Source organism: Mus caroli, unplaced genomic scaffold (assembly GCF_978045245.1).
Source record: "Mus caroli unplaced genomic scaffold, Mus_caroli_1 scaffold_3, whole genome shotgun sequence".
In the NCBI taxonomy this organism is placed as follows: Eukaryota; Metazoa; Chordata; class Mammalia; order Rodentia; family Muridae; genus Mus; species Mus caroli.
In genome coordinates, this window is record NW_028227258.1 from 60,140,649 (window position 1) to 60,164,937 (window position 24,289).

The 24,289-nt window shown below is 47.4% G+C and overlaps 1 protein-coding gene across 1 annotated transcript; it reads left to right on the forward strand.

The window, feature by feature from the left end:
- Window positions 1–420: 420 nt before the first annotated feature.
- On the forward strand, window positions 421–21,567 carry Tent5c (terminal nucleotidyltransferase 5C). Its single transcript, XM_021158689.2, has 2 exons — window positions 421–564; window positions 16,112–21,567. The coding sequence occupies exon 2, from the start codon at window positions 16,139–16,141 to the stop codon at window positions 17,312–17,314; it is 1,176 nt and encodes a 391-aa protein (XP_021014348.2). The 5' UTR covers window positions 421–564; window positions 16,112–16,138; the 3' UTR covers window positions 17,315–21,567.
- Window positions 21,568–24,289: the final 2,722 nt, after the last annotated feature.

Here is a 24,289-nt window from a genome sequence, read left to right on the forward strand (position 1 = left end):
CTGGGGCGAGGAGCGCCTAAAAGTTTGAAAGAAGACGCGCCCGCCAGGGAACAAGCGGGGTAGAGGGGAAGACAGTCTAGGCAAGGGAAAGCTAAAGAAGACAGCGGAGAGGAGCGGAGAAGACAGAGGGAAATTGTGCCCTCAACCCCAAAGTTTGTTCGCCGCCCACAAAGCGCCTCTCTATTGCGCCTGCGCAACGCTGCCTCCTGGTCACCCCGCCCCTTTGCGCCGCCGGAGGTTTACTCGTCTCTCGGCAACCATTGACCCGAGGAGCCAATCAGAGGGCGGCGTTCGTCCGGCCCCCCGCCGTCAGCGCGGGGCGCAAGGATCCCGCGGGGCCCTGGCCGGCGCGCCCCGCCCTGGCTCCCCCGGGAGGCCGGCCGCGGGGCGGGGGCAGGGGCGGGGAGGCGCGGGGGAGTGGTCAGGCCGGTTAAGATCGGAGGGGGCGGCGGCCGGACCGCTCACTCGCCGCAGCTGTCTAGGGGCCGCAGTCTCCGCTCCGCTCCTGCTGGGGGCTGTCCACGCCAACCACCTGCCTCAGTCACCTCCTCTTCCAACGCCCAGGTGAGTCCACACTCCCCTCCTCCGCAGTGGGAGGATGCTGCTGCGGCCCTCCGGGGGGGGGGGGGGGGGAGCCGCGCATTCCCGCTTAGTGTCAGTCCCGGCAGAGCCTGGTGGGATGCCCCGGGGATGGAGGAGAGATGCCAGCAGGTGTCAGGACCGGCCCGGCTCCCGCGTCCCTCACGCAAACTTTCCTCTGTGAAGGAGCGCAAACTTTTCGGAGACTGTGACCGGGCTTTGGGAAACTTGGGCGAGTTCCTGCTGGCCCCGCAGCCGGAGTGTAGGGGGCTCTTTCCCTGCACCTAGTCGGTGCTCCGGCTCTGAGCTGCGCCCCTGTGGTGCGCACACCGAGCCCGGAACCCGGGCGATTTTGAACCCCGCGGTTTTGGTGGCGCAGATGAAGACGCAGCGGTCGGGGCTAACGCCTGGCCGGCGAGGGGAGGGCAGTTTCCTGGGCTCGGTGCCCGGGATGGCGGCTGAGATCCTTCTCCCTTTGGGACTGTGGACACCGAGCGCGGCCAAATGATCGAAGCTGCGCGTCTCTCGGAAACTTCTCGAGAATTCAGCGGCTGTGAAACCTGGTTCCTCCCCTTTGGGGATCGAAAGTCGCTTACTGCGTAGGCTGAAAGCCATGTAGTCAGTCAGTTGACTCTGATAGCGGTGCTGTCGGTGGCTTAGAGGCGCCGCTCCCGGATCGTCCGGTCAGGAACTTCTTTATCGCAGTTTGCGAGGAGGGTGAGAGGCTTCTCCATAGGAAGAAGTTGAGGAACCTGCAGTACCAGCTGGTAGCCTTTATACCTAGCGCGGGCAGACTGGAGGGCAGGAGACCGCAAAGTCCTGGATGGCTGGTGAGGAAATGCCTTGTTGGAGTTTCAAGAATGCAAAACTTCCACCGGCATCGATTGTCATCCCTAGGTGGTCTAGGCCTCTTTTCTCTCCTCTCAACCTTTAATGTGGAGAGCCCGGACCCAAGTCTTAAGCTCCTCCCTCAATTGAGGATAAAGTGCTTACAATGAAAGATTTAATAGACTTACTGATTTATTAAGAATAGCTGTGTATGTAATAGTTTGAATTATGACGAGTTTGGTGTTCTGGAAGTAAAGTTAAGATGGTCAAATCCTCCTAAACTAGGCCCCCAGCTGCCCCCGCTACTCTGGGAAGGAGGTGGCCATTGCTGGCTGCAACAACTTCCACTGTAATTTGCTTGGCAAGGCAGCGAGGGAGCCAGAAAGCTAGTCAGGCAGCCAACAGGGTGGTAGGAAGGCTTACCAAGAATTCTATCTTGCTGGAAGTCACCGGAGGTGTGATTGTTTTTCCACATCTTATCCCGCAGTCGAAGGGTGTGGGGTGAGGAGTAACGAAGAGCCACTTTTGTCTCCCAGCTGCTACAGCTGAACCACCAGTAGTCCTGTCCTCTGCTGGCCTTGTTTGTGGGGATGGAGGGCTTAGTATCTTAGTATCCGGATCGGACAGCTGAAACCTTCTCTCTGAAGAGACACTTTGGTTTAAGAAACTTTTAGATGGCGAGCGAGTTCGATGTGTGGAATAATTGTCCCAGTATATACACAGGATGTTGCTTACTATAGTTAAAATTGTGGGGGTTGTTGAGCGATCTCTAGACTGTTACTAAAAGAAAGGTCCCGAAGTTTTGAGTAACTTTAGTGTGTGCACTGAGAACCAGCAGTCACACTCTTTAGTCTGAGTTTCTCCCATAATACCTACCTTGTATCTAGAGATTAAGTTTGTGAACTCACAAGGGAGGACTTGGCCCCTGGCCTGTTGCTCTGAGTGTGAGTGGAGTGCCAAGGGCTTACTCTCCAGCTTTTCTAGCTCTGCTGCAAGTATAGTTACCAAGCTTTCTGCAGGACTTCCAGCCTCTGCCCTCCCATCACCAACCCCAGTGGGGATGCATCCCCCAGTGTCCAAGGGCAGGCAGATTGCATTGCCCATGGGAAAGTCCAGGAACCACTCAGCAATGAAAGCAATTTAAAAGGGGACTGTTGAGCCCTGTTGTACTGTTAGTTAGGCTCAGCTGCAACAGAACTGGAAAGCTGCATTGAATGTTTCCTTCCTCCCTCCCTCCTGTCCTCCCTTCCCAGCTTCATCTACTAAGTAGTACCCTGTCTTCATCTCTCTTCTATGCTATGCTGTCGTAGAATCAGCCATGGAAGAAGGACAGCCTATATTACTAAGAAAAGCTGTAGAAGCAAAGATGGGCTAAGAGTTAAGATGATGGTTAGGGGGTTCTTATCTCTTTCCTGACATCCTGGACACTCTCTCCTCTCTCCTCTATCTCTCTCTGAATGTTTGGAGATTAATAGGGAGTGAGTCAGAATCTGAGGTGTTTCTTGGTTTAAAACTAGTCTGTTGGTTTTTTTCTCATTATTGAGGTAACAGGCCAATATGGGGAGATACCTTCTACAATCTCACTGTTTTGACTGTAGCTGTTGAAATAGTATTATGATGGCACCAGCTTTTCCATATTTGAAGGAGTGCTTGTGAGCTTAAAGCTACTTGAGAAAAGCTGACCTTCTAATTTCTTGAACCTGAGGTTTCTCCCGCTTTGTAACCTTTTGACTGGATGCGTTCATTGAAAGGGAGTTTTGGCTTAGAGTTCAGAAGGTTTATAGACAACATCTTTACATAACTCAGCTTTGTAAGGGAGTCTTCTGAAGTGTTTCAAATTAATATTCTGTACAGCTGGGCCCTGGGAGCTTGTTCTTGAAGTGTTTGCAGAGCGTTTTGAAACAACAGGGGGAAAAAGCCCTTCCTATGAAGAAGTAATTACTGACACGAAGTAGCTCTGTGTTCTGTGGTTTCAGAGCATTTTCCACTGTGGGTCCTTACACTGTGTGGTCCCTTTTTCTTGGATAATGGTGTTTGGGTCAGAAGGTGCTTCCTAAGTGGTGTGTGCCAGGTGCCAGGCAGGCAGGCCAAGGGAATGATATGTGAAAGGCCTGTGGAAGAGCTTTAGAGGTGAGCTGAGCTGGCCTGGCTTTCTGACATACTTGAAGAACTTGTTTTTCTCTCAGTTGTCCTTGCACGTGGACCCCAGAAAAGTGTGGGTTTGTGGTCACTGCAAAGTCCTCACCCCTGCCTAGAAAGTGCATGCATGGCCTTGTGTGCAGACATGCGTCTGTCATGTGAATATGCACTCTCTCTGCTGGGTGCTGCCTGCTGTTCTTTGCAGAGGCAGAAGCATGCTTGAAGTGGCTATCCTGCTGGATTAAGGGACCAGATGGAGCTTGCTTTCTGTGTCAGGAGCGCCTGGTTCACAAGGCTGGATGGTTTCTTGATCTTTTTAGTGAAACCTCTGTAGGCTTGGAGCAGAGGAAAGGTGCCTGCATTGATCAACAGCTGAAACTTCTAAGGCTGGCCGGCTTCTAGCCCCACCCCTGAGCACCTCAGCCCTCCCTGTCCTCCCAGCCCTAGCTCACTCTCTCTTGCTCAGCCTTTCTCGTGCTCTCTCTCTCTCTCCCCTGTGTTCACTCAGCTGCTTGCTCTGCTGACTCTTTCGTTTTGACTTTTTTTGTTTCTCACTGTCCTCGCTGACCTGGTTTAGAGGGGACTGTGGACAGGAGCTAGATGAGAGCATCAGCCCGCCTCCCTGGCTCTGGCCAGTGCTCAGTCCTGTGTGCCTGGAGCACTCAGCGCCTAGGATCTGCCCATCCCTGAGGACTCTAACCCTAACCCTAAACCTAACCCTAACCCTACCTTCCTCCAAGATTGTTATTTCCTGATGCTTTTCTTGCTGTCCCATGGGCAGGTCTTCTTTAGCTGGCCTCCTTTGCTGTGCAAATTACAGACTTAGATATTTGGATAGAAAAAAAAACAAAAAACAAAACCCCAAACAAACAAAAAAACAACTGAACACAGTCCATTCCCCTCTGATCTCTGTGCAGGCTCTGATGGATCTCTCCTCTGAGAGGACTGCTTCACCATTCACCATACATCTCTCTACTCCAGTATGTTATAGGGGTTTTTTTTTTTTTGCACATTTTCTAGTTTTTATTTTAATTTAAAAATTTTAATATTGAACGGAAGGGCGTTGTTGTTGTTTAGCCATCCCCCATTGCCTCCTCGTCCGGCCCCATCACAAAAACTGAAGAAAGTTATCCAGGGATTATGAACCATCCCCTCATTCCACCCAGGATCCCTTAGCTTCCATACTTGGCCTTACAGGATGAGACCAGGCACCTTCTATGTGGCCTGTCTGTCTGTCTCTGACACCCCTCCTCCCCCATGCACTGTGGTGACCCCTGCCCCTGTTTGTCATAGTTAGACATAGTCAGGCATCAGGACTCAGCAGCTGTCTGAGGCTCCAGTGCTAGCATGTGGACTATGGGGATATAGAGGAAAGAGTAGGGTTAAGAAGACACACGGTGTTTGCTCTGGCTTGTTCCTCTAGAAGCCGGCACCGCCACTGCTGCTGTGCCCCATTCCAGACTGTTGTAGACTTTGTGCTTTCTCCCTTGCCTCTTGTAGGCTGCCCCTCACTGGGGGGCGCCTGGGCACTGATCCAGACAGACCCCTGACCACTTCAGGCTTTCATTTCTTTATTGTTAACTATGTAGCAGACAGAGTCAGTGCTGTCCCAGAAACATATGGGACCAAAAACCTGGTAAAGTTCATTTAAACAATAAATCGATTTGTCTGCTTAACTATTTTAATAATCTGTGCAAAAACACGTAAAGGAGATATTTTCTTTCCTTCCTTTATATCAAGTCCTTGGAATCTATGCTATATTTTGTATACACTATGCACTTTCGAGAGCTTGTGGCTACTGTATTGGGTGGTGTGAGTCTGGCCCATGTGAACACGGTGTTTTACTCTCAAATCCTGGTTCTCTGCATGTGAGAAGCAATAGTAAGCTATGCAGAGTTACTGGAGAATGTATATAGGCTGTATGCTCTGTGTGGGCAGGGATCTCTGTCTCCTGCCTTCAGGTCCCAGAATCCTAGGAGAGAGCTTACAACACAGTAGGCACTTGGGTAGCTGAGGAAATGTGAGACGTGGCTCAGTCCCCACGCTGGCTTATTGATGAGCACCCATCCTGCGAGGCAGATTGGACTCCTCAAAAATAAAAAAATAGCCGGGCGTGGTGGCGCACCCCTTTAATCCCAGCACTCGGGAGGCAGAGGCAGGAGGATTTCTGAGTTTGAGGCCAGCCTGGTCTACAAAGTGAGTTCCAGGACAGCCAGGGCTATACAGAGAAACCCTGTCTCGAAAAACCAAGAAACAAAGCAAAACAAAACAAAACACCAAAATAAAATAAAATAAAACCAAAAAAAAAAAAAAACCAACCAACCACACAAACAAAACCCAGGTTGTTTGCTTCTCCATTTCTTGCTCCTGTTTTAGTAGTTTTTTTTTTTTTTTTTTCTTAGAGAATAGCTGGAAGAAATGTAGATGAAATCTGAGATTGATTGGCAGGGGACCAGGGCTGATTTTTATTAACAGTTAAAATTTGCCAACCATTTGTCATTAGTTAGAACTTACCAACAATTAAAAATTCAAACAAACATGCAAGAGGAGTGAGCTGTCAAGGTGAAGATGTCTGGGATCTCTAGTGACAGACATTCTGTGGGCAGTCATGCTGGTGAGCTAGAGTCGTGGCTCATGCGGCTCGACGCTGATAGAGCATCACCTTTCAGGAAGTTGCTGCCTGTGTAAGTATTGTGCTGTGGATTTATTTCTCCATGCAGGGTTATGCCCCCCCGCCCTTGATGTATTTAAGATTAACACGTTTCTCTCTGCCCTCTCCTATGCTCAGAGGTCCGTCACCTGCTACCTTAATACCCCTACCCTGAGTGGACAACCTGTGGTTCCCAACAGCCCTGAAACGGAGGCCAGCTTGCACATAGACATTTATGAATGGGGTGTGTATACATGTTTTACCCTGATAAGTGCTGCATCTGAGAGCTAAGTCTTACTGGTCCCTTTCCTGATAAGACCCAGGGATGCAGCTAGTGACTAGGCAGAAGAGCTTGTAGCCACTTTTAACTAACTCAAGTTTTTGTTTTACTTAGCTGAAGGCTTTTCTAGGCTCTCCGCTGGAGAGTTGGATGGTGATCCAGCCTTTGAAATAAACCTGAGGCGTGTGGCCCGGTCCTCCTCTACAGAGTCCACCTCTAAAACAAAAATGGGCTGGCTCTGTCTGGGAAGCCCTTTGTGTGAGTTCATACCAGTAGTGTCTGATTTAGAAATGCGTGGTGCAGCAGCCAATTCATTTCTAGTTCAGTTTGAGCAGTCAAGGCTTCCTGTTGACACCTTGGGGGAAAAACTCAGGGGCTTTCTGCCTAGCTGCCGACCCATGGTGTCTGCATTCTGACAGTGTTAATACTCACATTTGCAGTGACTTCAGGGTGTTCTCTTGAGCATTTGCACTTCTGAGCCATGCCTATTGGACCCACCCCGGTGTTTTGATTCTGTTCTGTGCCTTCGAAGCCCCAGCATGACTCCTTCTAGTCTTATCTCCCCACCCACACTTGCTTAGGCATCCTATTTTGAAAGGTGGAAAACAGCTTTCCCTTTGGAGTCATGTTCAGGTAGTGTCTGGACGGGGCACAGTTACTGATAACTAACTGGGTATTGGCTTCAGTAGAGGGGTGAGGATCTTGGTGGACAGCAGGGCAGCCCCCTCCCTTTCTGTGCCTCAGGGACTCTGCGGTGGGAAGCTGACCAACCTTTTTGCCTTTGGTAAACATGCGTGTGAAATGGCTACTGATAATCCTGAGAAAATAGACTGAGGGCTCCGGCTGAATGTGAAGGAGCCTGAAAGTGAGAAAAAGACATCTGTGAGGGCTGGTATCTCGCTAATGTAGACATGTTTTCTCTGGACATGGTTTTCTGGCCAGGGACAGCTATCATGAGGTGGGTTAGAATGGATGGTGGGCATTTGGGTGGGTTAATTGTTAATAGGACTGTGTGAGAAATACCTGACAAAGGGTGTGTTTCGGCTCACAGCTTTAAGGTGCACGAGCATGGCAGGGTGGGGTGGGGGTAATAACAGTCAGAGAGCGAGTTCTACTTAGACATCAGGAAGATATGAATCCTGGTTCTCCGCTTGCTTTCTTCTTATTCAGTCCCAGATTCAACCTGCTGGGAACTGCTGCAAACTTTCGGGGTGGGTCTTTTCCCACCTCAGTGAAACCTCTCTGGAAGGCTCTCTCAGACACCTCAGACATAATCAGAGATTTGTTACACAGATGATTCTGCATCCATGAGCTTGATAATGCAGAGTAAACATCACTATTGGGAGAAAATTGTGTAGAATACACTTTATTGCCCTTAAAAAGTAAGGCATCTGACCCTGCTGAGCTTTCTCCTCTGGATTCGTCTGTATACTCGAAACACACATATGAGTGTCTCTCTTGGCTGTACTTTCTAAATGCGTTTGGGGGCCTCCAGAATGTAACTCTTCAGTGGGAATCTAGGCTGTGGTGAGCGGCTGTAAGCCAACACACTAAAGGCTTCTCTGTTGCCCTAGGCCTTAGATAACTTCTGGCCTTTATGATTCCAGAAAAGCAGGGAGGGAGGGAGAGAGACAGACAGAGAGGACATCTCTTTAGAAGGCCAAATCTACTTCAACCCTGGCTTTGTTCTTCACTTTTTAGCTGCTGGCTTTAGATGTCACTCAAAGAACTTGGCTGAGGCCTGGGATGCCCCTCGGTAGCATGCACTGAACTTAGTAGACACAAACCCTTTATTTCATAAGTGCGCACACACATGTAGATGTGTAAATGCATGTGCGTGCACACTTGGGTTCTGGCTCTTTTCCCTCAGGTCAAAGACTCGTAAGTCCAAACAGTATGGATGTGTGGGAAGTGACTGATGTCTTATCTGCAGTTGGGTGGGCCTTTATGGTCTGACCTAGGTTATTTCTGTTTTCAGGTATGTCCCATGTAGCCCTTGGGGTGCTGGTAACTCTATAAATCTCCTTGGCCCCCTTTGCTCAGCAGCTCCTGCTCTCTTTGCCCTCTTGGCTGTAGAGCAGCTCTCTTTGTTCCTGTTGCTTTATCATGGACCAACACTCTTGATCCCCCAGTCACCAAATGACATCCTACTGGTTATTTATTCTGTAGGTGATGCCCACCCTCTGCTGACAAATCTGATCTGCCCTTACTGCATCCTCTCTGTGCCTTTCAGACCATCTGACTGGCTGGCTCCTTCCACTTCTGTCTTCTCTGTTCTTTTGAACCTGCTATCTCTAACATCAACCATCCCCACCCCCAACTTAGCCAGCATCTTAGAGCAGTCGCCTTCTCTGAAGCATTAACCCCTAATGTGCCCATACTTACTACTGCCATTCTGGCAGCTCCAGTGAGGTTGGATATATCCCAAAGTTGTCAAGACTATGTGGGGAGCAGTTTCTGTCCTGACAGCCATCAGGTACTTCATTTCTACATGTGTCTGCCCTGCCTTTAGCACCTTTTTGTGCTACCCTCCGATCAAAACACCTCTGTGCTTTTTTTCCTGTTCCTTCTACTTGGTGCCACCCTCCTCCCATGGCCACCGGAAGACCTAGTTCTTAAAGTTTTCTCCCACTCTGTAATATACCACAGCTACCCACCCGCTTACCCACCTGAAGAGATAAGAAACCTCTCCAATCCTATTCCTGCCATGGACCAGCAGTGAGTCCTTGGACAGTTTACAATGTACATATCTGCTTGGTTCTTCAGTGTCTGCCCCTGAAATAAGTGGAAATAGCATCTCCTTTATAGGGATTTCAAAGACTCCTAATTATTTATTTATTGTACAACATGCGTGTGACGGTCACAGGGCAACTTGTGAGAGTCGGTTCTCTTCTTCCTTCAGGTGGGTTCTGGATCATCTTGCTTGGTGGCGAGCACCTTTACTTGTGGAGGCATCTTGCCTGCCCTATACTGCTTATGTAGAAACCAGACCGGTCAGATGTAGGTAGAGCCCTTGACATCATGGTCTTGTTGACTGACTGTGATGTGGCAAGTTTTCCTGGGGCTGAGCATCCAGGTGCATTTCTTGTTCTCTGGCCACAGCTGTAGTGGCTTCTGTTATGCAAAGCACCCCCAGAGGACCATGCCTTGGTCAGTACCTGGCTGCAGAATGGGTAGAAGTTACCTTGTGGGAAACAATATGGGGCTGACTGGAGGGTGTTTGTTTTGAAACAGCAGGTGTGCAGCCCCTTCAAGAAGTAGGACTTCTCAGACACGCTGGCCTGTGAATAATTTCAGGGGTCTCTGAAAGCTACCACTAAGCCACATTGGAGGATTTAGGGTCTAAATCCTTTGGTTCTAGAGCAGGCAGTAGAATGTGATCCACTCAAACAGGAGGCAGTAGGTGGGAGAGGAGCCATGGTCAGAGCCAGCAGAAGGCAGCTTGCTTTTTTTTTTTTTTTTTTTTTGAACCAGTAACTTTTTGTTCTAGAAATCCTTGTCTGAGTAGCAATAAGAAGAGGTTATCTAGTGCACTCGTGGGCTTTGACCTCTGTTCCCTGTTGTCCCCTAACCTCCTGCCCTCCAGGGCCCCTTGGACCTGAGGGAGGAGCCAACAGTTCCAAGAACTAGGACCTTGGCTCCAGGGACAAGGTCCTGTGCTCATTATGAGCCATCCTGTTTAAATTGGGGATGGGGGAAGCTTGGCTTGTGAAGGTTACCTGGGAATTGATTGCAGCAGCGGCTTCTCTGTGTTATTTCCTTTGGTTTTACACACCATCTGCCCTGTACTTTATATAATGGATAAGGAATAAGCCTGACCTGTGGTTTCCCCTCTCGTGGGTCACCATGTTGAGAGGCAGCATGGTGTACAGTGAATTATTCTCAACCACTTTTTCTTCTGCTTAAATGTCCAGGGTTTTAAGTCTCTTTGCCCCTAGAGTCCTCTCGTACACAGGGGAGGAGAGAGAAGAGTTTGTGTGGAAGAGATACAGAAAGGATCCCGCCCCATGCTGGGGTGTCTTTGCTCTATGCCCATATGTCACCCAAGCCTCACGTCTGTGCCCAGACTTGGTCCTTGCCCATGGATGGCCCTTAGCCCAACCTGAAAAGCTTTAAGAAGAAGATGCACATTTATGAAAGAGATGCACAGTTTAAAAAGATTCAGGAGCAGTGAAAGGGAATTTCACCCCCCAGGGGACGTGGGGCAAGACTTCGGAGAGGGGATGGCCCTTCTCTTCATTCTTGTTTGTTTGTTTGTTTTTGTTTTTCGAGACAGGGTTTCTCTGTATAGCTCTGGCTGTCCTGGAACTCACTCTGTAGACCAGGCTGGCCTCAAACTCGCCTGCCTCTGCCTCCCAAGTGCTGGGATCAAAGGTGTGCGCCACCACGCCCGGCTCCTTCTCTTCATTCTTAAGCCTACAAGAGAGGCAGAAGAGAGGATTGCTCCGTTCCCTCTGGCGTGGATGGTAGGCTCCAGTAAGTGAACTTCAGCTCAAACCAGTGACCAGTTCCGGAACCACCTTTGCTGACTACGTCTGTGTAGAACCACAGTGGAGCTGTTCCTCAGACATTGCCTTGACCTCACTGGATGTCATGTTCATTTGTTTCCTTGCCACTGTTGTGTCAGTTCTGCTAAGGAGAATTTGCCTTGGTCCAGGGCCTTTCCTGGGCTGAGCATGTATGTTTCATGTGATTCTTTTGTGTGGAGGCCACATAGTGTTGACTTAAAGCAGTTAATTAAAATGGAAACTGTTGAACTAAGTGTGGTGTGTTATCTAAGCACCAAAGGCTGTAAGTAGCATTTATTCTTGTAAAACCAATGTTGAAGTTATTTTTAGGGATATACTTTTGATATTTAAAATCATTTGCATGTCAACGATAGTATCTTTATATATATTTAGAAATTTATTTTTAACTATGTGTGTATGTCTGTGTCTCTGTGTGGGTCTGTATACATGAGTATAGGAAGCCAGAAGAAGACATTAGATGCCCTGGAGTTTGATGTACAGTTGGTTATGAGTCACTCAACGTGGGTGCGCATATCTATACTCAGGTCTTCTGCGAGAGCACCACACACTCTTAACCACTAAGCCACCTCTCCAACAATACCATCCTTGCCCTGCCAATGATCTTATCAATTTTTATTTTTCTAATGAGCCCAGAATTTCATAGGTACGTTGCCTAAATTTATAAATGCATTTGGGCCAGCCCGGCTTTGTTCTACCTGAATTGTGGTAGAATGGGAGAATTAAAACCATCATCCTATGACTGTGCCACCAGCCCATGGCCCATAGCGTGCTTCTTATGGACTCCATTTCCCCTCAAAACCTACTCCACTCTCCGGATTTACGTCCAAAAAAATTGGTATAGAGGATGCCAGCATCAGAGTCTTGAATTTCTAAAAGTCTACTTACTGCCTTAAAAAAAAAGAATTCTTAAGATTGTAGCCAATAATCAGCAAGAGGGCATCCCACAGGAGGGAGGGCACCGAGAGGCAGCTTTGCTTGATCTGAGGTGAGAAGCAGCTGCCTTGGGAAACTGTAGGTAATGTGTTTTGATACCGAACGTTGTATAGTCGTGGTAAGATGAGCAGACCGGACATTTTGAGTTTTTCTTTTAACATAAGCAGTGGATGTCTTTTTATTCTTAAAGTATGTTAGGTAGAAACTTGATGAAAGGCTTTCCAGAGGGAAATCCTTCTCTCCCTGGCTTCCCCTACAGAGGTCAATGTTTAAAGGGGTAGGGAAAGCTTCCAGGTACATCTGATGTATTTGATAATTGGATGTGGGAATGAGGAAGGGAGGAACTGAGCAAGTTTAATCTAGGGACACATGAATAGAATTCTCTAAGGGAAAGATTTTAGAATGTGGGTCACGAAATTTTAAATTTCTATCAATGAATACATCCAAATCCAAAGGGCACAAAATGCATTTTCTTTTCCACATCCATCCCAGAATGAGGATGTTGCTTGGTTCAGACTGAGTTGTGTTTAGGCATAGAGTTTTGCATATGCCCAGTTTTACACAAGCAAGCATTTTCTATATCATAAACACAGAGCAGGCACTGCTATTTTGAACCACTGCATGCTTCTGGGCATGGCTGCATACGCGTGTTGGATTGTTTCTCCCTCTTCTGCTGATGTGACGTGCACTCCCAGCTTTATGACGATCTCTGTGCATCCTTGCAACTCTCTCTACAGGACATCAGAGGAGAGGGGGTAGAAGCAGAATAGATAACGGAAATTAACAGTTGAGACCCACATAGTTCTTTGAGGATCCCAGGGCTGTGCAGCAGAGGTGTCTGCTGTCCCACATGAGACTGAGCTTTGCCATCCATGGTGGTGGGTTATGAAGTAGCAATGAAAATAGTTTTATGGTTGGTGGGGGAGGGGTCATCACAATAAGAACTGTACTAAATAAAGAGTTACAGCATTAGGAAGGTTGAGAACCACTGAACTAGATCTTAGTCTTTAGTCAGTGAGCCAACCAACTAGATCTTAGTTTAGCAGGAGATGTGGAACCAGCTTTTAAATATATGTAAATTATCCAAATCCTCACCATCTCTTTTTATTTTTGGATTGGGGTTTTTTGTTTGCATCTTCATTTGTTTGAGTCAGGGTCTCTTTTTAGCCCAGGCTAGTCTCAAACTTCAATCCTCCTATCTCAGACTCTTTAAGTGATGTGATCCTAGGTATGACCTCTTTTACTGTTTTGAAATGCTTTCTTCTTCATAGTAAATCCTCATATGTATTGATTTACATATTTAAAAAATTCTGTTCCAACAATTTGTTCTTTTTGTGCTGATAGTAGAGTTTCTATCGTTATGGCTCTCTCTCCTCTCTTACAAGCTGGTTTAGCTCATTTCCATAGTTTTTAGAACATTTCTGGCTATTTCTGCCCCTTCATCCATTGTGAACCTTACAGGTACCCAGTCTAACACAGGTTTTAACTTTGAATCTGCTGACAATATGAAGCTGTGTAAAAGTGTTCTCACATGCACTTTTTACCCCAAAGGAAAGAGTTAATGGCTCCTGGATTCTCTGTGGTCCTAGAGAGCCCTTCTGTCCTGTTCTAGAACAGTCCTGACTTTAGCACCACATAGTTCTGTTTGGAGATTTTTTTCTTTTTTTCTTTTTAAATTTTTTTTATTAGACACTTTCTTTATTTACATTTCAAATGTTATTCCCTTTTCTAGTTTTCTCTCCGAAAATCCCCTATCCCCTCTCCCCTCCCCCTGCTCCCCAACCCACCCACTCCGGCTTCCTGGCCCTGGCATTCCCCTACACTGGGACATAGAATCTTCAAGATTTTCTTAAAAGTTGTTCCTTTCATCTCACTTGGTGACCACATTGTGACTTCTCAGACATGGCGTTAAACGCGTGAGCCTTGGAAGTGTAACAGGTGGCAGACAGCATAAAAGCCACTGTGCCAGTGTGCCAGCCTGAAAGCCACCTCACCAGACTGCAGGTGGTCTAGCTTCTAGCTGTGGCTCAAAACAAGGCTCAGACCACAATACCTTCCTGAAATCATTTGGATTTGCTCAAGCATAAGTCTCCTGTATACCACTCATAAAAAAAGGGCAGGGGCGGGGCGGGCGCTCCGGGAGGGAAGAGACAAAGAACCACCAAGTGTACAGTGAGCACAGAGAAAAGAGAACCCAGCTGTCCCAAATCTGGCTGGAAGGCAAATGCCAGCCCCAGTAGATGTTAGGTGTGCATCCAGGCTGCCCATCCATCACTGAGGCTAGCCATGCTAGGATGATCTAAATAGCTGCAGACGTTTGAAGCCTTTTTCATCTTTTCCTATAAGCAAGCAGAGGGGCACCCAGCCCCAGAGCCCACTAGAGCCTGCTTTGATCCTGGGTTAGGGTGGGTCATTTCCAGCTGAGCAGATCGGCAGTTCCTGAACTTGTGTGTTCCTGTGCTGGCTCAAGAGGCTCCTGCCAGCCCCAGATCGTTGCTACCTCCAGCCATGCACCTGCTTTCCTCTGCTCCAGTGTTACTGGAGCAGCTCGACTTGGCTTTGTAACTTTGTGTCCGCCTCTCCATAAGTGAACACTTCTTTGCTTTTCTTTTGGCCCCAACAGGGGGACAGCCTCTTTTTTTTTTTTTTTTTTTTTTTTTTTGTCTGTCTGTCCGTTGTATTCACCTCATTCCACCAGAGCTGTATAAACCATGTCTGGTATTGCCATCTATCTCTGTGATGGGAACCGTAAAAGCTCATCTCCATGTGATTACTGGGTACCCTGGCACTGTTACAGCCACAAATCCCTGGACTGAGGCGGGCTAGAAATCCATGGTGGAGCCCAAGGAGAATGCACTGATGTGCATTAAAAAGCAGCAGCGTCCACACAATGAGACCATGGCTGGCTGAATGCTGTCGGCACATAGCTTTGCAGGGTGGAAACCGGTCACGGTGAAATTGGAAGACTGCATGGAGACTTTGTTTCAGCTTTTATGTCTGTCTACATGACATTGAATCCACACAAGGCCACAAGCACTTTGGGTTTCTAAGAAACCGATGTCTGCTTTTATGTATTGGGATTTCCAGAGCTTTACCATTTTCATCTTTTTAAAAGTGAGATGTACTTCCCTGGCACTGGGTGAAAGTGTAGCTCAGTGTAGACAGTTTGCCAGCATGCTCTGTACCCAGGTTTCAGTCCCCAGTGTGCTACATGCATGTGCACACTCAATTATTTGGGAAACTTTGTGGTTCCATCATGTGAAGAAAGCGAAGTGCTTCCTTTCCTTCTGGTATTCTGTTTTAACTATATTCGTCTTAAGGAGCTTCAAGGAACTCTGAGGAAGGCCTTTGGAAGTTTGCATCCTTGCAGAAGGATGTTCTCACTGCAAAGGTGATCTAACTTCTGCCTGACCACCATCATGGTCTTACAAACAACTCCCTTCTGTCCCACGTGACATGGTATTTGTTGTAGGACAGACCATGGCCATATATGAAAAGGAAGTGGCTGTCTTCCAGAGCAGAGATGTGGCCTATGTGGGGAGCAAGTGGGTCAGTGGTGTGTATGTGTGTGTTTGTGTACATGCATGTGTGAATGTGTGTGTATGTGTGCATATGTGTGTGTGTGTTGGTGTGACAGAGTGTGTGTAAGTATGAGTGCATGTGTGCGTGTGTGTGTGTGTGTGTGTGTGAATGTGTGAATGTGTGTGTGTGTTGCACTGGTTATTGGGATTTAGGCCTCCACCCATTCAAGATCTAGTTAGGGAGCTAAAAGCAGAAGTAACTTGTATAGAACCAGGAGGAAATTAGTGAAACCTACAGGGTCTATTTCTCTCTGCGGTTAGAAGTCCTTCATTGTTGTTTAGATGACATGGTTAGTTTGCTATTCTTCATGTAAAGCAGTCCTGCCTTCTCCTCCCCCGCATAGGTCAAGCACACCAGCAGCAGCTAGAGCACCCACACAAAGCAAAGTAGTGCATTACCACCCTGCTGTAGAACGGAGCTTGTGCCTCGCTGGGTATTACTCTTGGTCAAAACTGTGTGGAGCAGCAGGCACTGCTGACTGCTGTTTCCAGGAAATTGTTCAGAGATGGGTCAGTGCCTCTGAACTGACTCATTCATTGGCTCTCCCAGCCCATGCGCATCCTAACTGGTTCCCTCCTTTTTACTTTTCAGCTTCCCCTGGCCAGAACATCCCCTAAGATGGCAGAGGAGGGCAGCAGTACCAAGGACTCTGAGTCCTTCAGCGTGCTCAACTGGGATCAGGTTAGCCGGCTGCATGAGGTACTGACTGAGGTTGTGCCCATCCACGGGCGAGGCAACTTTCCAACCTTGGAGATAACCCTGAAGGACATTGTCCAGACTGTCCGAGGCCGGCTGGAGGAGGCAGGCATCAATGTGCAGGATGTCCGGCTGAACGGCTCTGCAGCTGGCCACGTTTTGGTCAAAGACAATGGCTTGGGTTGCAAAGATCTGGATCTGATCTTTCACGTGGCTCTCCCCACAGAGGCAGAATTTCAGCTGGTGAGAGACGTGGTTCTGTGCTCCCTTCTGAACTTTCTGCCAGAGGGCGTGAATAAGCTCAAAATCAGTCCCGTCACCCTGAAGGAGGCGTACGTGCAGAAGCTGGTGAAGGTTTGCACAGACACAGACCGCTGGAGCCTGATTTCCCTCTCCAACAAGAACGGGAGAAACGTGGAGCTCAAGTTTGTCGACTCCATCCGGCGTCAGTTTGAGTTCAGCGTGGACTCTTTCCAGATCATCCTAGATTCTTTGCTCTTTTTCTATGACTGCTCCAGTAATCCCATCTCCGAGCATTTCCACCCCACAGTGATCGGGGAGAGTATGTACGGGGATTTTGAGGAAGCCTTTGACCATCTTCAGAACAGGCTGATCGCCACCAAGAACCCTGAAGAAATCCGTGGTGGGGGTCTCCTTAAGTACAGCAACCTTCTTGTGCGGGACTTCAGGCCTGCCGACCAGGAGGAGATCAAGACCCTGGAGCGTTACATGTGCTCCAGATTTTTCATCGACTTCCCCGACATCCTGGAACAGCAGAGGAAGCTGGAGACCTACCTTCAGAACCACTTCTCGGATGAGGAGAGAAGCAAGTACGACTACCTCATGATTCTCCGCAGGGTAGTGAACGAGAGCACCGTGTGCCTCATGGGGCACGAGCGCAGGCAGACCCTGAACCTCATCTCTCTCCTGGCCTTGCGTGTGCTGGCAGAACAAAACATCATCCCCAGTGCCACCAACGTCACCTGTTACTACCAGCCAGCTCCTTATGTCAGTGATGGCAACTTCAACAACTATTACATTGCGCACCCTCCAATTACCTACAGCCAGCCTTATCCTACATGGCTGCCCTGTAACTAACCTGAGGGTTTCCACAGTGGGAACTCGGTTAGGGCAGGGGCTCTCAGGTAGGAGAGCCTCTTTCTAGATGTAGGTGTTTGGCTTTCGAAGGGGAACTCAGCTCTGACTCTGTTTTTCTTTTTGTACCCATTGCAATAGGTCCACAGACTATCGTGAGCCAACCCTAAAAGGACCCATAGTTGAGTGCCACTCAGGGAGATGCAATAGGAGGCGTGACTTCTCACCATCTTTCTAAGATAGTCACTAACATGTCACTCCCCAGACATTAGCACATGGGATCTGAGCTCGGCACAGTCTCTGAGATTGGGGGAGTCGGACAGCGTATGAAAAGTGTTCCAGGCGCTCTCCTCAGCTGAGTCCTCGGTAGATTCTGCAGGCTCTCTCATTCAGGATTCTTAGCAGTCATGTGAGAGATGCACTGATAGTCTCTCACTGGGTCGCTTCTAGTCAGCTCCCCAAACTGATAAACCGTGAGGGTGCTCTTTGTGACTGAATTTTCACTCACGGGACTAAGTTGTGTCTGCCTAGTCCCCATCGGCAGAGCTGAGAATTTCATTCATCAATAAACCAAAGCCAATAGCTGGAGACTTGAGATCTGGTTGGAAGTGGTTTATGGTATATGCTGTGCTTTATCAAGGAATTATGAGATATTGTGGAGAAAAAAAATGACCTTTTTCTTGAAATGTAACTTGAAAACAAAATAAAATGTGGAACATAACGTTAAAGTAGAATTGTGGTGGAGGGGTGGTGATTGTCGATAGGAAACACGGATGTTTTGGGTTTTGTTTTGTTTCTTTAAGGAATTCTTACTGAATGACACATTCCCCCTGCCCCGACCCCTGTTGGCTCTCTGATGACTGACGCTTATTTGCTCTTCCTGTGTAAGGAGTGCATTGTGCCTGGGCGTCACTGTCATGACTGACATGACTGACAGGAGGTTCTTCCCACGTTTTAATTGGAAGCCCTTTATGCACATCACTCCCAGTATGAAAAAGGTGTTTTTTGCTGGAATCCACTGACCGCTCTCCACCAATCCCTTCAAAAATAGCCATTGCATTCCCCAGATAGTTTCCACAGCTGGGAAATTCAGGGATTTCAGGAGAAGAGAGTAGCCAGTGGAACCATTCTCGAATTCCACTTCCTCTCTCCAAGTTGCGGGGGAGTGGGGGTTTAGTGTCAGGTCTGGCCCTGTGCAGAGGGCCGAGTCAAGAGTGATTTTCCTTATTCTGTAGACTTAAGCATTACATTTCTATTCTGCACTTTGGAAGGAAAACAGTGTTAATTGCTGGCCCAAAGCAAGCAGTCCACAGAGAGGGATGTAGGCGACTGTGGCTTTACCTAGTGGGTTCAGAAAAGAGATTTCCCTTTTTTGAAATTTTCTGTGGGATATTTTAGAATGCATTGCTTTAGGATATCCAGGGGAGAGATGCTCGGCGTAGCCAGCCAGCAAGCTTGATTTCTGAAGTGACTCCATCACATCCACCATCTCAATTGCTACTTTGTTCAGTGACCGTAAAAATCCAAAGATCCGAGCTACTGCTTTGTGTCTGCTTTAAGCAATCTAGGTTTCCTTATGCAAAAAAAAAAAAAAGGCATAGTAACAAAAATGAAGTGGCTGACTTTTTCCTAGTGCTGTGTTTTTAAGTTGCTTCTGGAATGTGCTGCTTAGTCTCCCAAGAGTTGATCAAATGTATCTTCACGGTCCACGTTAAGCTAGGTCACCAGAAGACTTAGTATAGCTAGTTTCTACTGCCCTTGGAATCTTACTTAGTTAGGTTTGAATTCATTGGCTTTGGGTTTTGTGAGGAGACCTGAGCTGTTTCAGGGTTAAAAGGAAGGTAATGAAAAATGAACCCAACTTTGAAAACTACTGGTCATCCATGACCTTAAAAGGCTACAGTTGTAATCAAAGGAGAATATGTTTGCACAGAACTAGGTTTGTCCAATCAAAGCTTTTGAAGTGTGTTGGGGCCTCCCTGAATGTAAGCACTTGCTAATAGAAGCGGAAAGCAGGACTGCTTCAGCTGTGACAAGGCTTGGGGACAAGTAAGACACTGGAAAATTTCTGGCATCTTCTTGGCGTTCTTACCGCTTTATATACATACATTTTTCCAGTCTGACCATAGTTGTCTTCTGAGGGTGGAGAGAGGAGACACAGGAGTTGTAAACCACCACTGGATGATGGCCCCACCTTGATAGGTCCCTTTTAGTCTGCCCCGCTGTTTTGTGGTTGGAGAATTGATGTGTGTTCTAGAACCATTATAGTGAAAAGTGGCGTTGACCAAAGCTCCATTTTTAAGATTCAAGCCCTGGTTTGTGGATGTCTGCACTAGAGTTGTGCCTACCTGCTCTGTGTGAGCCAACTGCCAGCCCAGAACAGGCCAGGTAACCGTGCACTTCAGATGTCAGGAAGCTTTATCTGAAGCCTGCCTTTTGTGCTGCTCACATGTGCCCCAGACATCCTTGTACTGAATCTAGTAGTGTGTGTGTGTGTGTGTCTTGGGTAATGTGAAACCCGGCCTTGGCAGAGGGCACTGAAGGGCAAGCGCAGGCTGTAACCTAAATGAAAGCAGTCTTTTTCGTTTGCTCTTTTTTTCAGAACTCTGACCTGCTTTCCGAGTTGGTTCTCCATTCTGTTTCTCATCAAGGGCAGCTGGGCTGAAAACAGCATCTTTACCCTTGAGCGCGCAGGATGCACACTCTTGAGGTTTGGCTTGGAGCTTCAGGCTCACCCTTCAGCCTTACCGTGGTAGAAAGGTGCTGCTCCTTGGTCAGTCATTTCAATGTGACTCCTCATGCCTCTAAGTCAGATTCCTGGGGGGACTGTCTGTGGGTTGAGGCATGGCCTGCACCTAGGCCTGGCAGTTGAGCGGCGTTGAGTAGAGAAGATTCTCCGTTCTTGATGGATTGTTTTGGCTTTCCAGTGCTTATTCTTTCCTGTCTGACTTAATTTGGAATTTGTGTCATAGTGATCTCTCTCTCTCTCTCTCTTTCTCTCTCTCTCTCCCCTCTGTCTCTCTCTCTCTCCTCTCTCTCTCTCTCTCTCTCTCTCTCTCTCTCTGCGTGTGTGTGTGTGTGTGTGTGTGTTTGTGTGTCTTTGCTTTGTGGTAATGCAGTAATAGTCGACTTGCTAAAGCCCACAATCTGCTCTCCTTCCAGCTGACCTCCGACACTAGCCCTTCATGGTGGGCTAGAATTTTTACCCAGTATAGATAGCTTCAGTCTTGGGAAATGGCACCACTCAAAACCAACGTTGTGAGCACTTCCTTCTATTGATCTTTCTTGGATGGGGACCCTGTTTCAGGGCATGGCTAGTCTTAATGCAAAGGCTTGCTATAGAGGCTGGATTAAAGTATAGTTATCTAAGCATGAGGCAGGCTGGTGCCTTCCACCCCCAGCCCCCAGTATTACTTCCTGAGTATCGAACAGGGTTTTACACTAGGGAAAACCCTTGGAGGTGATTCTATACATTGAAAGCTTTTCTAACTTTCAAAGTCGGAGTTACATCACTAGTGTGAGACAGACTTTCCCAGCTGATTTTGGAATGCAGTCTAATTTAACTGGTTGAATCCAGAGAGAGGGTAGAGGAGAGATGGTTAAAAGTCCTGGCAGCCTCTCAGGGGTTATTGGTGCAGCTCTCTGAGGGGAAAAAAAATGTTGTGCATTTTTGTTGTTGTTGTTGGGGTTTTTGTTGTTGTTGTTTTTTAAATTCAAGTGCCTCCATCTTGTTTACCTATCACTTTAAAAAGTACTTTAAGTATAAGCTTCAAGAGTTTTGAGTTCTAGAGTTTTGCCTGGCTGTTGAGATTTGGTGCAAATTCTCATGTGTGTTTATATAGGAAGGCGAGTTGACCATCCACTGCAGAGGATGGAGCTAATTAACACGATCTGTGCTCTTTACAAAAGAGAATCCAGCTACCTGGCCTTTGTGTGTGTGCTCCCGCGCGCGCACACTTGCAAGTGCTCACAATATGCATGAGAACTTGATTTTCCTGAAGCTTCCATTTCCAAATTGATAGGGATGAAAAAGTAAAATTTCCATTGGATTCAATTAGAAGCTCTGACTTCTGTATTTGTGTAGGCTTGAACTATTCCTTAGCAGTGCCTAGAGATGCGGGGTTCCTCCTTGGTACCGGTCACTCACCTTCTTACATGACGCAGATGAGATTTCTTATCAGTGCAAATGTATTAGAACCTGATGGAACAGAGCTTTCAGTGTGAGAAATAAAGGAATATTTAAAAGTGTAAAAAAATTTGTCAGTTATGCTCCTTTATTTATTTATTTAGGTCTTTAATAGTAAACTTTAGGTTCTAGGAAACATGGACATGAAGAGACTGTGACCACTGTCAACTTCAGCAGCACCATGCAGATGGCAACTCTTGGTGCTGTGGGGGATGGGGTGGGAGGACTGGCTACACTGAAGGCCATGAATCTTCTCTCCAGGGTGTCTAACAAGCTGATCTTTGCTGTGGACCTCAAGCCCAGGTGCCAGTTCCTCCCATAAGTAGCATCTTCGCATACCTGTTTCATGCAAATGAGGATGATGGAACCAGTAGTCTAAAGCATGCCAGGCACAGGGTCTACCAATGAGTTTATGGCCGGTCTCACAGTATTTTAAAATAATATGGGTTCAACAGCACCTGGGTTATCTATTGGCCGTTTTAATAAGAGACTCCAAATAGCTACATATCCTATGTGGTTGCTCTTTTAAGAGATTTCACCTGAAGAGATATCTCTTTGAACAAAGTGATGTGGCTGATATTTAAAGGGTACAAATAGTTCTGTTCCAGAGTGTCACAAGTTTTGACTTGTGACATGACATTGTCATCAAAGAGTACACTGGGCCTCACTCAGCTGTTCTGGGATGTGTATATGTAGTCTCTGGGCTGCAGGTTGGATACTTCCTAATGTCTTTGGTCCAATCTCCAGTACTCCAGATCTGTACCTCTTCCTCTTATCCTGTGCTTTAGAAGGCCTCCTTTCTGTGATGGCATTTTTGACTCTTAACATCTTCACCAAACCAAGTGTCTTCCATCTTGCCTTGCTGGCCCTCCCCATTTGTTTGGCACATACTCTCTAAAACATCCCTTAATTCTGACCCTCATTAAAACAGGGTGCCATGTTCCTGTTACACATTAAGACTGCTGAAGCCAACTGTGCTCAAACAGATGCCATGTCCGGCTCTTTGTCAGGAGTACTTTGCAGCTAGCTTTAGTCTTTCTGTTTCACCAAATCTACTTCTGTTTTCAGAGATCATAGCTCTTTCCCTTGCACATCACACACACTTATCGTCTATAAATTCAGCTAAGTGTCGGTCCGTGTCCCACTTCCTCTGGCTTACCAGGCACCTGTTCCTTCCTGTGTTCCTATTAGTGGCCTTGACTGGCTTGCATCAGTTCTTCACCTCCATTGCAGACTCCAACGTGTTTTGTTCTCCTTTGCCCTCCTCCCACACAACTGGCAAAGGTCTAGTGCTTCAGATGTTGGACATGGTGTTTTTGTCCCTGGAAGATTGGGACTTGGGCCACTAGCAGCCAGAAGGCCAAAGCCTGAATATTTACCTGGATGTGTTGTAATGCCTCATTCTGATGCCAGTAACATTTGAGTCCAGGCTTCATCTGAACCAATATTTACACGCCTAATAACCCATGTGTGAAATGCAGTTCCCCAGAATGAGTTGCTAGGCCCTGTCACTGTGATGCTGACCACAAGCACTTGGCCCAAGGAAGGCCATTCTTTAGTCTCCCCAACCCTTTTAGTAGAACTCATATTCCCCTTCCAAATATTCCTCAGCACATAGAGTAAGGCTCCTGCTCTCAACCCAGTATCCAGGATTTCAGAAATGCACTTCTGAAATTCTCCATCAGAGGAGCCACTTGGGTGACTAAGGTGGGATAGCAACATACTTGATTGTGATTTAGAATCACCATTGGTGGAAGATACTGGCATTAACAAGACCTGAGAGGACTTCCCACAGCAAAGGCCAGTGCCCAACTGTGATGACACTATCCAGCAACTCCCCTGGTAAGTGAGTTAGCTCCAAACACACCTTATGGAAAGCTGAGATAGGAGTGCTATGGGCTCCATCTGAGATGTCAAGAAGAGCCTGGTGCCACAGGAATTGGTCCTCTCTCCCTCCACTCAGAGTCTGAGGAGAGGTTTGTGAGACCGTGTGACCACCTAACTTGAAGGAGAGAGGAGACTATGGTGGTGGATTCCTACCTCCTGCTTCATGTGTTCTCTAGCGTGGGGCCTCGGGGATAAACGCTCTTTCTAGAAATGTGCTGCACTGGCAGATGTACCACACACAGATCAGCCTCTTGACTGGACGTTTCTTTCTTAGACTTCTGTGAGTGATGCCAAAAGATCTGGGGCAGCTGGGTTGTGTTATCAGGGCTGGTTTTTTATCATGTTCCTGACCTAGTTTACTGGGCCTATCTGTTCTAGGTTTGACTAGATAAAGGGTCTCTCAATTCCTGAGGCGTTTCCCCCAGAGCGGCTCAACTCGATTGCTTTCTAATGTAGGGAATTTCTCCAAAGGGACCTTGGGGAAAAGCATAAGAAGCAACTGTCACCTGCATCACTTGAGGAACTTAGATGGGAAGGTGTGTGTGTGTGTGTTTGTGTGTGTGTGTGTGTGTGTGTGTGTGTGTGTGTGTGAAGAGGACACTCCCAAGATTGGTCTAGATGATCCATCTTTCAACATGGATAGTACATGAGGCTTTGCTTAAAAGATCTGTTGAAGCCTAAAACCACTCAGGAAATGGAATTCCTTGTGCTTGACTAGGGTCTTAGGGCTTCCCAAGTACATGAATTTGTATATATTAACCAGTAGATCTCAAAACCTGAGATAGAGGACCATATTTCCTTTGATAGATGGAAGCAGTCATAAAGATCTGACTGCAAGACCCTGTATTCAACACTTGCTGCCCTGAATTCTCACCATAACCCTACATTGCACACAGATGTTCCTC